Consider the following 16412-nt stretch of genomic DNA (forward strand, 5'->3'; position numbering starts at 1 on the left):
ACATTTTACAATAGTCTGATTTCTCTGTTTAACCCTCTGAACCCCAAAGCTGATGTTCCTCCGTCATATCAAACTACAAAGTCCTATGGCTCAGTGGACACGACACAATCGCAACTAGAACGGGGGAACCCTCACAGAACGCAGCAGGTGCAGCGCTAGAAATCGTGACGGAGAAACAAAAGTTCAAGTGAAAACTGATTTTATGTTCGTGTCTTTGTTTGTCCGCTGCCTCTGTAAATGAGGCTTAACTGCGTCTCGCAGTTCGGATGAAGTTCCGCTGGATTTTTGTCATGTGACTCAGCTGAGTCACTCACGGCTCCACAGTTGTTCTGCTAAGCTGTTTTTTTTGGGGGGGGGGGCTGTTGGAGGTGCAAACTGTTGATTTTTGGCAAACTTTCATATTTTGATGAAATTTTTACAATTCAGTGCTTAATTTTTTCCTGATGGAGGTCCCACACGATCCATTCAAAGACCGTAGAAAAGCTGGAAATCCGGCGATCCTCAATGTCTTCTTGGAATCTTTTTTAAAAGCAAGCCTGCGTCTCAAAGCAGCTGGTCAGTGGGTTTGGGGTTTGGAGGGTTAAAGCTTTAAAACCAAATTATTGGCTTTTTTTTGTTCTTGACTTGCCTGTGCTGCATTTTCCTGTTACGTTCTTTTATTTGATCACTGTTTCGTCTGCGTCGTCGCGATCATGACAGATGTCCCATCCTGTCCATGGCCGCCTCCTCTTCCTCCCCCCACACCTGTCCTCATCTATGTGGCTGCATGGTTGTTTGTTCTGCACGAATTCTGTCGCTCTCACCGAGATTGGAAAGATGTAATATTACCCTCTCTCTTCTGTGTCCAATCCTCCCCTCCCCGCGTTGTTGATTGTTTTCTGTTCTCCGTCCTCTCTCTGCAGGGGAGGTGCTGTTTCAGATGGCCGAGGTGCACAGACAGATCCAGATCCAGCTTGAAGAGATGGTGAGCATGTGGTGACGGCGGTGGCGGACGGGTTGCAAAAATCAGCACTTCTTTAGCCGCCGAGTTCAGAGCCAAACAGACTGTGGGCCGGCTGCTTTGGGGTCTGGAGATATGTTTAGTATTTGTACTTGGCAAGATTGAGAGTCGTAACACTTCGGGTTTACTTCCACCTTCTGAAAGCAGCAGCGGCACGGATTCCCTTCGACAGCTTCTAGAGTTCGGCGCCAGCTGCTGTTACCTTGATGAACCAACTCAACAGTTGCCGCCCACAAAAATGTCCCGGAAATTATCTTTGCTTTCTGAACGTTTCCCAAAGTTCTTACTCTAAGAGTTTTAATCAAGACGACCAGCAAGCAGATGAACCACAGAGTATTTGACTCATCGCAAAACTTAACAGGAAAACATCAGAAATGCAAAGATATAAAACCGCGCACGCAATTATTTTTAAAGTTAAGGAACCACTCATCCCATAAGGCATTGCAAATGATTTCTGAGTTTGACATCCAGCCTCAGAGGGGTTCGAGATGAAAATTTCCACCTTTGAACTCTGAAGATGTGACAAACGAGTTCACTTGTCCCTTTGGAGGGGATTGTGGGAAGTGTAGTTCTTCTTAGAGGTCACTAATAAAAACATGCTTTTGGTAGTTGAAATCGAATAAATCTGATGCCTCTGGAGGTGCCGATACCATCGTTGCACAACTGCTGCTGCTGGTTGCGACATCGTGGCTGATCTGCTCTAATTAGCATTTTCTTTCGAGCAGAACACTGCCCCCTTGTGGCTCTGGCTATATTGCAGGTATTTATTTCTAGTGCAGAGAGGTTGAAAATCAATGAAAGAGGGAAATGTTAAAAAGCCTACAGACCAAATATTTTCTACATTTCCAGGCCCTGAACTCAATGGCCCTCGTAATCTCTGTTGTTCAGAGTTCCTGGTTTTTTGGCAAATGTCCTGCTGGGTGTCGTCCAAGGCAATATTTTGTCCCCAAACATGGATGATAGGAGAGAAGCAAAGATGGAGTGAGGTCACTGAGTGCAAGAGAAGATGTGCTGTAGTAGATGAATGTGCCTCTCACCGCACACACACACACACACGCACACACACACACACCCTCTGATCTCTGGGTGTGACGATTCAGACGACAAAACAAAAACATCCCTCGGAGTCATCCTTTCACCGCGACAGTGAGCAGGCGCTACATTCCTGGAGTTGGTTTAGCTCGAGGTTCCGGTTGTTTTTGTTGCACTGTGTTTTTGAAGTTTTGTGTCTCTTTGTGTTTGCAGCTGAAGTCGTTCCACAACGAGCTGCTGACAGAGCTGGAGAAGAAGGTTGAGCTGGATGCGCGCTACCTGAACGTGAGAATTCTCCTTAATCTCCCCCCATTTATTAAGAGAGCCTGCAGGCTCCCACGCACGACGCCAAAGACGAGGAGCGTAGCTTGTTGGTTGCAGTTTAGTGTTTATCCCTGGAAAAAGTACTAAAGTGTCAGAGCTCTGTGAGTTCTTCTGCCTCCGTTTGGGGAAAAAATATTGACACATAAATAACAAAAACAAAGTTTTTCTTACCATTTTAAAGCACCTGAACAAGCTTGGGCCTCCTGGTCTTATCTTGTAATACCACTTTGTGCCTTAAGAGGCGATAGTGAGTCACTGAAGTGTGAAGAAGTGGATATCAATCAAGTAAAAACACAATAAAAGACACATACGTGGCTTTGAATTTCCAGAGTGTTGCATTTACTGACTCATTCTATGCTGTAGAAAGAAAGGTTCAAATATCGTGAGCTTGCGTGTAAACCACAGAACTCTATTTCAGGCATTTAATCGTGAACTCGCTGAGAGGAGAGAACCGGTTCTCTTTGCAAACTCATTTACGGGCTTTAGGAATCATCACTGTGCCGCTCTGTAGAACCCAGAGTTCCACGTTCTACCTTTCTTTGCTGGAGCTCTTCAACAAACGATAGTGAGTCAGTTTAGCAGGACAAGCGAGCAGCGGTCCTGACCACATGTCTGACCAGCCTGTCTCCATCTGCTTTTACTTGTCCGGTGAGAGAAAAGTGCTGTTGACGGCATTGTAATGGACGGCGGTGACATAAATGGTCTGGAGGACGCTAAAATGTTTCTTGTCTGGCGGTGACGGCCTGAAATCATTGAAAAGTCAAGTTCTTCTGCTCCCGTTCTCTCTCCTATTGTTCCCGTTCCAAAGAAACCCACAGTTGTAGCATAATTGATTGATTGAATGACCTTTTTAACCACATCCTACTCAGATTCCTTATGTAACAGTGTCCGTGTGCCTGAACGCAACACCTCTTTAGCCTGCCTGTCACTGAAGCGTCTCCAGGGAGTCTATCAGGAATATGAACCAGGTTCTCAGAAAATCACCAGCCAGACACCAAATGCACATTCTCTGCTTAAGTCCTCACGGCTTTCATCCAAACCACTGCAGAGAGTTACATAAATTACTTCCCACGCTGCCTTGTGAATTAGGATTCATCCTAGAAAAATACGGAGCTTCGCAGAACAAGACATGGACAAATTGATTAATGTGGTCTGTGACTTGGAAGCAGGCAGCGGTTCCTCGTGAAGGATTGCAGACGGTGGATGTTCCACACTCAGATGAAGTCACTCTGATCCTTAATGATGATGTATTCAGATGCAAAAGAATCGGGAGAGACTGAATCAGATATCCCAGATATGCTTGTTGATCAGACACTACACGCTGCTGCCCCCCTGCTGACTCTGTGCTGCCCCCCTCAGGCGGCGCTGAAGAAGTACCAGATGGAGCACAAGAGTAAAGGGGAGAGTCTGGAGAAGTGCCAGGCTGAGCTGAAGAAGCTGCGCAGGAAGAGCCAAGGCAGCAAACACCCGTCCAAGTATGGAGACAAGGAGATGCAGGTCAGTGTGCGTTACTGCTTTTCTGCCCGAGAATATACGGCTTCAGCCAAGACAACCTGCCCGTCTAAAAACATCAGCACATCTTCATAACAGCACAACCGCCAACAGCAGTCCAAAGGTTCCAGTCCCTCAGTCCGAATCCTCCACACACGAACTACGCATAAAAATCTTGATAAATTTATCTTCAGTCTGCTGGTATTGTCCCCATGGTAACAGGACTGGCGGTTTTTAGATAAAAGAGCCTCTGACTGTGCTGACCCAGAGTCCCGTTGACTGCCACGTTGAAGTGAACGTGGCTGCTCTACTTTGCTTGCCTCAGCTGTTTCCACCTTCACATCTCCTGTTCTAGTTGTGTTGAGTTCAAGGCCACCAGGACAGCAACCTGCAGGCGCACGCCATCACTAGAAGAGGGATGACGTCCATGGTTAACATGGGTGTTGCACCCAAAGCACACCTATGACTAATTTAGAGTAATGACAACCCTTTGTACCCCAGCATTCATAGTTAAGCTCATTTGAAAGGATAGGCCACGCCCCCAAACCACCTGCACACGCCTCTGACTTCAATGACCTCGGTAATGGGAGTGCATGACGCTGTAACTTTGTATCTCGGCCAAATCTCTCCAGCAGCTCTGAACATTTCCTGTCCTCCGTCAGTCGCTGCCCTTCGTCAGTGTTACATAAAGCCTGGTTTTGATTTGGGTTGAGTGATGTTGAGGTACCTGCTTGAGCGGAGGCGTGAGGAGATGAGCGAGTCTCGGTGCGTCTGTCTGTAGGTGTTGAGGTGACACATGGTGGGCGGGTCCTCTTATACAACCTGTACACAGAGACGCTGCAATGTTCTGTTGGTCCAGCGCAGGAGACATGACGAGGTTTCTGACATGCAACGGTTTTTGCATGTGTGGTCATTTGTTAGTTAGCAGTTAGCCGTAATATTCTGCTGAGCATCAGAATGAAAAGGACTCCTCAGCAGGTTGGTGCTTCAGGTATCAGAAGCAGGCCGGCGTCCCTCTTCTGCTGAGAAGTGCTGGTGTTTCTCTCACGTGACAGAAACTCTCAGTGGAAGCAGGAATGTGGAGCTTCATCTGCTGACAGCCTGACAGCACAATGCTGTACGCAGCAAAACCCGACTCACCTGCAGCTCCGCTGCCGCCGACTGTCAACACCCCCCCGTACCCTCGTACGCTCGTGTAGGACTCGGGATCTCGGCAGTGAAATCAGGTTTTGTGATTGTTATGTCAGCTGCGGTGGGTTGAAGGCAGCTGAACACCTCCTAACTGTCCAAGCTGACTTTGAGGACGTGTGTGGTTACAGCACCAGCAGAGAGCTCAATACACCCGACGAAGGTCAGATTCAAGAAGATGAATGGCGAGTGCTTCCGTGTTGAGCTGCTAATTATAAAAAACTTAAGTTGAATTGTTGTGATGTGTTATAGGAGACTTGAAACTGCTGATTCGGACCATGAACTCATCAGGAAAATGTTGACTGCGGTCATAACTCGAGTGAGAAGAAGGCTAATTTTCTTCCAAAATTGCACTCTTCTCTGCAGTCGCCCTCTGCTGGCTGTCAGAGGGAGGGCAGGTTTAAGGCAGGACCCGGAGACGTCTCTCTCTATGACAACAGAATCTCATCGGACCTGCCTGATGAGGAAGAAGCATTCCAAATCAGTTTGGTCTGAGTTTGTGTGTCCCCTATCATGTGTAAGCTCCCTCGGTTAAACACGAGCGTTAAATAAATACATCAGCAGTAAGAGAGGAAACATGGAAGTAGACTGTATTTTTCATTTATCATTGCAGTGCAGAGCAAACATGGTGTCAGAGGTTAAGGGCTAATTGTGCAGCACTTCCCGAGGCTGCAGAGCCGCCCCTCGCCGCTGTGCCGGAGCAGCAGGGGATGCAATTATTGTGTAATTGTTGGTGTTGCTGCAATGGATGGCCGGCGGAGCGTGAAAGGGACGGCCAGGCTGGTTGTTACAAAAATCGATATGTGGATCTATGAGGAACAACAGCACAGGAACATTCAGCCTCAAAGTCGTGCAGTTCCTCTGGGCTTTAAGGGTTTATTGTGCATGAAAGACCCGCACGCCGCAGAGGCCTGACCTTTCCCCGGCACCTGTTTCATCTCTCGTCGGCTGTGTACGAGTCAGAGGGAGCCGCTGTGACATCACACACTGGCTTGTAAGGAATCATATCAGAGGGTGGGTGCCACTGATATGCGTAGGGCGCCCACTTTTCGCTCACTCCTGTAGATGATAGAAGTACGCCGAGGTGAACCTGGCTCAGGGTCACATGACTCAGCGGTTCCCTGGTTTAGCTCAGCTTGCTGCTCCGCTAACCCGGGGAGCGTGGAGAGGAGCCGGCAGCTCCAAGCTTAGCTGTCTTCCATTTGTTGCAGCTCATACTTTGATCTATGACCGGAGAGTTCCAGGAACGGAACCTTCAGGATCACCAGGTCCAGTTCCTGTGGCCTGGACACCCAAAAAGGGGGTGCTTTCTTCAACAGTTCCAGGAACTATGAAGCATTCAGTAGCGCCTCGAGTTCCCCTACTCCCTCGTCTTCTGTCTGGCAGTGTTAGAATGAACCTGATGTGGATCCAAACCCATGTGGGTCTTGAGTCTGGTTGGACCAGTGAAGACCTGTGCTGCACATGCATCGGAGCGTCAAGCACTTCAACCAGCCAGGATCTCATAATGCTGGAAAAATACAACATTCAACAACTGCAACACTGTCTCTTTAGCTGCCGGCGTTCCTGACATCTTCCTTTAAAGCCATGAAATTCAGCCTGGTAGTTTTGCTGCCGACAGACAGAAAAAGAAAGACGCTAATAAACATCAGCTGCAGTGACTCACGCCTCTCCAGCTGAACCCTCAGGTGAAGTGGTAGTAAAGTAGCTGTTACGTCAGGATTCGGAGGATTCAGCGGCAGGAAGCTGTTCCTGTTTTCACATCTACTTCGGCGTCTCTTCTACAACCTCCAGGCGTGTGAGGTCGCTCCTCCTGGGACACATCGTTGCATGATTAACCCCGCACGCACGACGTGTGAATGCAGAGTAGTAACACTCGTCAAACACACTTACAATCCCATCATGGGAAAGAAAATAGCTGAGAAGAGGGTGAGAAATTCCCGTCTCGCGTGAAACACGTGAGTGACACATGAAATGAGGCTTTTTATGGATGCTGGCACATTTGATGGGACGAGAGCAGAGAAAATGGCGGCACGTCATGAGAGAGCGAGTGTGTTTGTTTGTGAAGAATTAAATGGCACCAGAGGAAAGAAAACTGGGTTTGAGCTGAAGGAAATCTGTCTTTGTTTCCAAAAACAAGAATTTCTGTCCCGTATTTTCCGGTCATTTCTACCTCACACGGAGTGTGTGACCACCTGATTCCAGGTGAGGAAGATGTCAGGAATGCCGGCAGCTAAAGAGACAGGTTAGACGGCTTCTGCTCTCTAGATGCTGTGTTTCCCTGCGGCAGGGTGTAACAGAGAGCTCCTAAAATCACCAGGAATGTAGCACCTGTCTCACAAACGTGAACTCCATCCTGTGAGATGGAAGTGGCTGCCACTCACTGATTGATTGACAGCTTCTGTCTGCATCGCATCAACATGGTGGCTTGTTTTCTCAGGCTACCTGAAAGCTTCTCCACCTCCACGTTGTTGTGAGTCATACGTGGCCTTCATCTTCCTCTGCTGCTGCCACTTTGGCTCCTCGTTATTTAGTTGTCAACCAGCTTGCGCCCACACCAAAGACTGTGTTCTCTGAAATTATTGTTTTCCAGCTAAATGAGCATATATTCACCCAGATGATGTCCTTAATATTCCCTTCCTGTCGAAGGTGTAAGTGGCCCGGCGCTCTGGGACGATGTGAGGAGTGACGCGGCGGCTCCTCCGTGTGGTCCAGCATCGGATCTCACCAGTCACACCTGGTGGTTTTAGAGGAGATGCCATGAAGCAGCAGCAGGAAGAACGCTCAGGCCCAGTCAAGAACGTTCCCTCCACCAAGTTTGGTGAAATTCAGCGGCATAATTTTTCCCGAACGCAGCCTGACGAAAGAACATCTCTGGTGTCGGGTCGCATCCCAACTACAGAACAGTTGTCTTCCTCTCTGAACTCTTCCGATATCGACTTTCAGCTTCAAACAATCAAGAATGTCAAAGTAAATTCCTACAGTCATTATCTGGAAATCAACCTTGTGAGAGATGTCGCCATCTCATCTCTGTAATCAGGCTGCATCAGAGGGTGAAAAGATGAGATTAATTGCAGCTGCTGCCACGTCCTCCCTGTCAGTCCTGGACCATTAGGCTCATTACACAGGGTTTCCACACCGAATCACCAAACGCTGTTTTCTACCTTTGAGAACCCCCCCCCCCCCCCCCTGCTCATTTTAATCTTATTGTTGGCAGACGTTCAGAAGCACCTGGTGAAAAAGGAAAAAAGGAGCCACCATAAGCTAACACTCCTACTTTAGCATATTAGCTTGAAAGCTTGTTTTCATTAGAAGCAATATATTCTGAAGCAGCACCTTATATTGGTTACAAGATTTAAATGACCAAAAAAAACCTCCAGATTGGGACATCCATCCTTTTTACGAGATAAATATGATGAGGCAGAAATATTTGCCATTCAATACATCAATTAGCTTCCTGAATCAGCTCATTAGCAAGTCTAGTGATTAAAGCGCAGCGTTGCAGAGCTGAAGTGCCTCGTTTAAAATCCTGTTCAGTTTGATTTCTGCACCCAGACTTCAGCTGGTGTTGTGCCGACCTGCCGGCGTCCTACATAAGCGAGCGGAGGCGTCCGGCCTTCGGCTCAGCTGTGGTCATTAACACTTCACATTATTTGAGAATCTTCAAACGCTTTTAGCGGTGTAAGGGAGGACCGTGTTCGAATCCCTCCTCTGTAATGCGGGTCGAGCCGACGACGCAACAGGAAGCTGATCGCGTTGGTCACCATGTGAGAGACACGCCCATGTTGTGGTGTGCTGTGACATTTAACAGCAGTTTGTCTGCTTTTTATACGCCACGGCTGTTGCGCCTGGATGCCACTTCGTTCAGTTCAAAGCCACAAACTGAATCAAAATGAAGGATTTTGTCTGTGTGTTTTTTTGTTTCTTTTTAAAATGTTGTCATTTGTTTTGTTTTGGATGTCTTTTTTGGGTATATGTGTGATTGTGTGTGAAAAGTATGATATTTTCTTCTTAGATGTGGTGGGTTAGAATGACGATTAAAGTACAACTACCTCAAAAGTATTATGAGAGTACAACATGGCTGATAACATCCAGGAAGTGACATGCTGCTGTATTTCCTCTCTCTGGCTCCAGTACGTGGAGGCCATCAGTAATAAGCAGAGCGAGCTGGACAACTACATCGCCGAGGGCTACAAGAACGCTCTGTCTGAGGAGAGGAGGAGGTACTGCTTCCTGGTGGACCGCCAGTGCGCCGTCGCCAAGAACAGCAGTGTCTACCACGGCAAGGTGAGATGTCTCCGCCAGCAGCTGCTTCACTAGGTAACGATGGCTGGCGGGTGATTGGCAGAGTGGCTGATGTCTGTCTGAGAGCCTCGGTGCTCCCACCAACAGTACATCTTTCAACAAGTTGATTTTGACACTTTATGAATCCAATTTAAGACCATTTTCACATCCAACAAAAATGATAATCAAGCACCGATTGTCCACAAGCCAGGTTTCATTGAACGAGTGACTTAAAAAAGGAATGTTTATTGGATTCAGGACTTTCTAGGGCCCACAGAAACCCTGATTTAGCCCAGTTTTAAAGTGGTTTGTTTTGGTGTTCAAGTAGAAGGAGCCGGCCATGTCCCTGTTTATCTGGACGCTAATGGAGACTGATGGCTAACAACAGCAAAACTGTCCAGAAGCGTAGTCTTCTTGATCAGCTGTGAACTCGGTAATCCACCAGACGACGACTTTGACTGTTCATTAGCGGACGTTTTTGGACAGTTTAGCTGTTTTAGCTTGGAGCTCAAACATGGGTGGCTGGCTCTTTCTGCATCCTGGAGTCATGAAGAAGTGATGCAGGAGGGATAAACAACCCTTGTGGCCTCCAAACACCGAGTCAGGAGTACTTGAAAGGCAAAATAGACTTTTTGGGTGAAGCATTGCTTGAAACTAGACTTTTGGCATCTCACATCCTTTTTAGAAAACCTTTTGTTTCCGGCCACCTCTCCGCTCCTCTCACAGGAGGAATGTGAAGAGGATGGTAAGGTGGAGGGTGAGTGGGGGGAGAAGGAGGGGGAGGCAGCAGGAGAGAGAGTGACCTACTTCTGCAAGAACACTTGGTTCAGACTCACTGTGTGTGGGAGTGAAAGTGTCTGAATGAGTGACGGGTGGAGGGAGGACGCACAAGCCGAAGTAACACTGAATTAGTCTGAAACTGTTACGTGGAGCTTCCGTGATTTCCTGTCACTTTTGATGTCGAACTGAATCTTTGGTTCCGACTCGTCGGCGGAACAAAGCAGTTGGAACGTGTGAAAGCAGCCAAATTCCAAAGGTTTTTTCCCCTTCCTGCATCCCTTCTTTGTGTTTCCACAGTGCAGGAAAGAGCCAGCCACGTATATTTAGCCTGACGCTAACGTTGACTGACGGCTAACAGCAGCTAAACTGTCCAAAAGCGCATCGTGCGGGTTGATCCTCAGCTTCTTGATCCAGCTTTAGTCTCAGTAACCAACACACACTTGGATTTTAGATGAAAAAAAACAAACATGTCAAGTTTGCTGCTATCGTGAACGAGTGACAAAAAGGGCGGGAAAAACAAACCACGCACATGGAAAGCGTGATCAGGGATGAAGGGCTAACGAAGTGCCTGTAGCTACATGAGGCCTCACTAACAGTCACTCTTGCTTTCTGGCCGCCTTTGGAGCCACTTGATCCTCAACCAGCAGAAACCTGTCTTTGAGTCCTCGGTCTCTTTCCAATATTCATGAATTCATTTATTCCCTGACGATGAATACAAATGAGAAGTATCTTTATGTAAGAGCTGTGCTGTATAATGTATGGAGGGCAAGTAACTCAGACTCAGATGAGTCTCCTCATCTAGAGGATTCGCATCCCTCCCTCCGTCCTGTCCTTCTCTCCATCCCTCACGGTTGTCTCCACCCTTCCACTCATCTGTACTTAAACGCTGTGAATGAATTGGTGGTGATAAATTCCTTCCAGCTTCTGAAAGCACAGCTCTGGTTTAGCATCTCTGAAGGATCGGCGATGAAACTCCTTGGCTCCGTTTGGCAGGAGGATCGCAGCTGGAATATTTAAAAAAAAAAAAAAAAAAAAAGTTGGGATGGCGGCGACCGGGAAGGAAGGAGACGTCCAGTCCAAATGCGCTCAACATAGCAGCTAATCAGCCTGACCTGCTCTTTATAGTCTGAGACTGTGGGCCCTCGCTCCCTGAGAGAGCTCAGGCTGATATTTGAGTCAGGAAAGTGGAATGTAGCTGATTACTGAATGTCAGATTTCACCAAATGAATAAAAAAGGAATTTAGGAGTTTAGAACTCTGGAACGTCTGTGTCTCTGATAAATCTCTGTAACCAAATCCCATACATTTCCTCTGCTCTACTTGATATCTTCTTGATTTACTGTGGTGTTCTTTGACTTTCATTCACTGGGCTCTCTGGAGCCCCCCTTTGGGAGGCCGCCTCCCACTTTGAGAAGCTCTGACCTAATTTAACACCAAAATACCTGCATAATACACTCAACCCCGTCTCTTTCTTCCAGGGGAAGGAGCTTCTATCCCAGAAGGTTCCTGTGTGGCAGCAAGCGTGTGCCGAGCCAAACAAACTGCCAGATCGTGCCATGTTCCTGGCCCAGCAGATGAGCGGGGCTGCAGGCGCCATGGTCCCCGGTGCTCTTCACCCCGGCATGCCCATCTCTGAGTCCATGCCTGGTGCTAAACCACTGCCAGTGCCTCCGGAGCTGGCAGCCCTCAGGGCCAGTGGGGGCATGGGTCAGCAGGTGGGTTCCTGCTCAGCTCGTGTCCAGGGTCTGTCTCGTTCCCACACTGATAAAAGGTGTTCGCTAAGTACATGTGGACACTTACTAAGCAAGTCCTGACTGGGGAACCTGCTTCTTTGTTAGAAGCACCTTGGAACAATCAAAGATCTTCAAACTGCACATTTTAAGTTTCAGTTTTAGGTTTGGTGCTGCTGGAGATCCCTGAGGTTCGCACTGATGGAGTCACGCAACAGCCTGTAACCACGCTTGAGACCGTGGAAAGCGCTAGCCGTGCACACAAGCATTAGCGTTAGCCTCTGAAAAGGGAACAAAACTCATACCGTTGTGCAAAAGAAGTACCGTTGGCATAGAAACCACTGGCTCTCATCCCCTCAGCATCCCTGACTGTGGAAGCAAACAGAAAAATGTCCCTTAAAGTTCACAGCCTCAGCGGCAGAAAAGCTCCTCCAACACCTTCTGCCGTGTTGTGACCTCTCCCATCCAACTCTTAGCGAACTCTGAAGGTAACCATCAAATGTTGTTGAAGTGTTGGAAGCACTAATGAGATGCCTCAAAGGAACCTTGCATGTATCAAGGATGCCCTCCCAGATGTGCAGGGTGCATTATGGGAGCTCTCATCACTTCTCAAACCTGTGCTGAATGTAAATGATATTGTTAGCGAACCATGCTAATTGCACAGAGGAGCTTAACATTCCTCTGGCTCCTTCCTGCTCTGCCTCCACCCCCTGCAGGCCTGCTACTTGGGAACAAACCCTTCAACTATTACATGAAAGCCTCCTTTTTGGACCAAGCTTCTAATTAAAAACTGGTGTCGATTCAGTGGCATTTTATGTTCCCGGGTTCAAAACACACTTTGAAAGTCTTTGCTGTGTCCCAGTGGTATACCCATATGTTTATCTTTAAACCAACATATACTCAACAAAGTCTTTTCCTTAATCAGCATTTCCTGACCCAGATCCATCCCCACCTACTTCATTATTATTGACGAGCTGCAGGACGTGATGTAACCACTTCTCCGTGATCTAAAGAGACTCTGTGTTCTAATTGCCTGTATGCAAATTTCATGGCCTTTGCAGAGGCTGATGGAAGGAGGGATCCCGGTGATGAACGGCACAGCCGGCGCTCACGGAGGAGAGGACTACCAGCAGTGGATGGAGGGCAAAGTGGGCCAGGGGAAGGTCTCTCCACAGACCCAGAGGCATGGAGGGGAGGTCTACTCCAACACCCTGCCTGTTCGCAAGGTCGCCCCGGCCAAGAGCAAGACCACCCTGAGTAAGGTTCCACGCTGCGTATTCATGTCTGTTCTTAGGTTAAGCTACTCTGCATCTGAACGAAGGAACAACCCTAGGTAGTCTTGGAACGTGTAGTCAGACACCCCTCAGCAGTGCTGATAGGTTAAAGTTTGTTGTCATTTTTACCAGTGGAGACCCGTACGCTGCCCCGGTCCAGCTCCATGGCCGCGGGGCTAGAGAGAAATGGGAGAACGCGTGTCCAGGCCATCTTCTCCCACGCAGCTGGTGACAACAGCACCCTGCTTAGCTTCAACGAGGGTGACGTGGTTACCCTGCTGGTCCCAGAGGCCCGAGATGGATGGCACTACGGCGAAAACGAGAAGACAAGGATGTAAGTTTGCTCACTTAATCCTCTTCGTTTTAAAAGTTATTGGGTGGGATGTACAGCCAAAGCAACCCAGGGCTCGTCCTTGCTTGGGGGGCGGTTTGAGAAGCAGCAGAACCAGCGCCTGACTCGTGACTGAACGGCTACACGTCTCTGTTTACTTCATAATTGAGGTTTTCTTCGGGCTTTGTTGTTGCTGATGTTGATATCTGCGCGACTCACCGCCTGACCTCTTGTAGGCGTGGCTGGTTTCCCTTCTCCTACACAAGGGTGATCTCTGACGGCGACAACGAATCCATGAGGCAACTTCGAGTACACAAGTAGGTGTTCCTCTTCTTTCAGCTTCATCTGAGCCAAAAAATAGCAAAAACATGAACACGAACGTTTCTAAACTGATGTTTTTGTAGTTCTACACCGTTAGCCATCGGTCACCATTAGGCTGGCTCTCCCTGCATTCTGGGCGAGTCATGCAGGAGGTGAAACATCATTTTTGTGGACTCAAGACATCCAAGTGAGAGCACTTGAAAGGCAAAATACAGTTTTTGGATGAAGTTATGCTTGAAACCTCTCATTGAACCCTGAGCATGAAACGGCCAATCATGAAAAGCAAAAACACAGTGGGTTGGTTTTTTTCTCCCGCTGCTTTTCTCCATGAAATCCCACAAACGCGCCTGTTCCTGATTGGCTCAGGAGGAGTTTCCACATGGGGATAATCTGTTTTACATTTTCTGTGTGTTTCCAGCCTCCAACACGGCAAGAGCAGCAGCACAGGCAACCTTCTGGAGCGAGAAGACGTGGCCCTCCCGGTCCCTGATTACAGCATCCACTCCCGTATGGCGGCGCAGAGCGCTGCCACCCTGCATGGCAGACAACAACGCCCCTACAGCGTAGCAGTGCCGGGCTTCTCGCAGGTGGGAGGCCTGCAAACAACAAGCACACAAACAAACATACCCTGGCACCTACCCACACTCGTGTTCACGTATGAGCTGAGCCGTCGCACGAAACCTGGCACAGATCTGTCTGTCTGAGAAAGTTTGCGCGTAGTTTTTGACGCCATGCTGCTGACCCGAGGTAGAGCTCAGAAATGGCTTGACAGGCTGTCTCTTTCATCATCAGAGCTCCTGGAGAGCGCTCGCTTCATTCGCTTATATAAACACAGAGATCAGTTCTCCTTCACTTCTCATGTTCCTGCTCAGGCAGGGTCAAGCGAAAGATACGGCGCAGCTTGGATTGGACAAGTCGACCTCCGCGCCTGGCTGCCTTTGCCTCTGAGGGAAGCACTTCTGACAGGAGTGGGTTCACCAGCCGCCTGAAAGACAGCGGCGGGAGAGAGGCAGCAGCGTTGGTGGGTGGGGGGTTAATTTTTCAGAAAGAAAAATCTGAAGTAGACTTACGCAACACTGAACCCTTCCCTATCAGCCCAGCTTACCTCCTACGCATCACCTGGAACGATAGACGTGGGCGATGCTTAATTGCTCGGCAGTCATGTAACAACTTCAACTGTTCTCTCCGCCTCGCAACATTTGGGGATGCAAACATCTGTGCTGACATTTAAAGAGACTCGGGTGTCGTCATCGTGCCACCGTGCGCTGGGTGCCCGGACCAGGCTTGGTTCAGCAGCTCTGCTTCCAGGGTTGACAACACGCTTGGATTTGACTCGGAAAACCACTTTTTTTCATCATGATATGCTGTTACATCACTCCTACGTTTCCTCTACTGCTTTTAATTGAAACGACTCCAGAGTCCTATTCCTTTTGCCGGTTGCACCAAAATCAAGCAACAACAACAACAACAAAAAACAACAACACCGCAATTAAAACACACAGAAACAAACACGCACATGTAAAATGTTGAATGTGTAAAAACCTTTTCGATATGTGGGGAGATGCATTCATAATTAATGCAAACGGATATTCATGTTTTCAGTGTTCAGTGTAGAAACGTCTGGCTCAGATGTCGCATGGAGGTTTAAAACATTTATGTTCCAGTGAAAGATACAGATTTCTGCTTCTCGTCATATTGAATTAATCTCAGTACTCAGGGCTGCTGGAGGAGAGGAGACTCTTGTGTGCTTGCTGCCACCTGCTGGTCTTTCGGGTTACTACAACTTTTGACCTGAGTTTTATACGCTTTCCCGTTGGTTCAGATAACAAATTACTAAATTCCTCCTGTGTCTTTGTCCTTACAGCAAGGAGTTGAGGAGTATGAGCCTCGCTTTCCCACAAGGTAAAGACCACTTTTATTCTGTTGGGGGTTTTTGTTGTTGTTGTTTTACCTAAAATCAGGGTCAGCTCCATTCCAGTTCAGTCAGTTCAAGAAAGATGCAAATTGGATGGCGGCCCTCAGTTCCGCTGAGTGTAACTGACAGTTGTGGGCGGGTGGCCGGTGGGGGAGTGCGTCCTGTGATCCGGCTGCGAACTTCTTGGTGAGAGGAGACGCTGACGAATCCAGGAGGCGATCGTTCGCCGGGGGAACAAACTGATGAATGAACTGACTGAACTGTAGGAGACCTGACTTGAAACCACGTAGACACGGACAGAGAGTTGAGCGACTGTGGCTCCTGAAGCTCAGACCCGCAGACACGCAACCACCAGAACAGCCCACGTTTTAGTTCCATGCTGTTTTCTTTGTGTTTCCATCCTGTTTCTGTTCACTCTTGTTTGGTACGGTCAGTTAAGAGAACGGATCATGAGCGCAGAGGCAAGATGAACGCAGGTGCTGACACCAGTCCCTTACACAGGGTTCCTTTTATAGTCCTGCTTACGTGGCGCAGATGCTCGCCCACATCACGTCCCCATGGCCTACGTCCCCATGGCCTACGTCCCCATGGCCTACGTCCCAGTTTCCTTCTGAAATTTCACCTGAAACCGTTACTGACGTGTTGCCTCGCTGGCACTTTTGACTATCATCACAAAATATTGCAAAAAAATTCCAGCAGGCCTTGACAGTGTGAATGAGGTGTAACTCGTCACCAGCACACTT

The 16412-nt window shown here is 48.3% G+C and overlaps 1 protein-coding gene across 7 annotated transcripts in view; it reads left to right on the forward strand.

The window, feature by feature from the left end:
- Positions 1-16412, forward strand: part of baiap2b (BAR/IMD domain containing adaptor protein 2b) — a 57936-nt gene that overhangs the window by 31524 nt on the left and 10000 nt on the right. For all 7 annotated transcript variants that reach the window (XR_015111449.1, XM_086195014.1, XM_086195019.1 and 4 more), the window contains 10 exons: positions 903-964; positions 2246-2317; positions 3716-3853; positions 9170-9322; positions 11577-11813; positions 12890-13085; positions 13235-13436; positions 13670-13750; positions 14173-14341; positions 15619-15656. Coding sequence is in view for 6 of the 7 variants with exons in the window: in XM_086195014.1 (XP_086051140.1) it covers positions 903-964; positions 2246-2317; positions 3716-3853; positions 9170-9322; positions 11577-11813; positions 12890-13085; positions 13235-13436; positions 13670-13750; positions 14173-14341; positions 15619-15656 (1348 nt within the window). In the remaining variant the exon portion in view is untranslated. The remainder of the gene's footprint in view (positions 1-902; positions 965-2245; positions 2318-3715; positions 3854-9169; positions 9323-11576; positions 11814-12889; positions 13086-13234; positions 13437-13669; positions 13751-14172; positions 14342-15618; positions 15657-16412) is intronic.

This window comes from Aulostomus chinensis, chromosome 23, assembly GCF_037954235.1.
Source record: "Aulostomus chinensis isolate RoL2024-O1b breed Wild chromosome 23, RoL_Achi_v1.0, whole genome shotgun sequence".
Classification (NCBI taxonomy): Eukaryota; Metazoa; Chordata; class Actinopteri; order Syngnathiformes; family Aulostomidae; genus Aulostomus; species Aulostomus chinensis.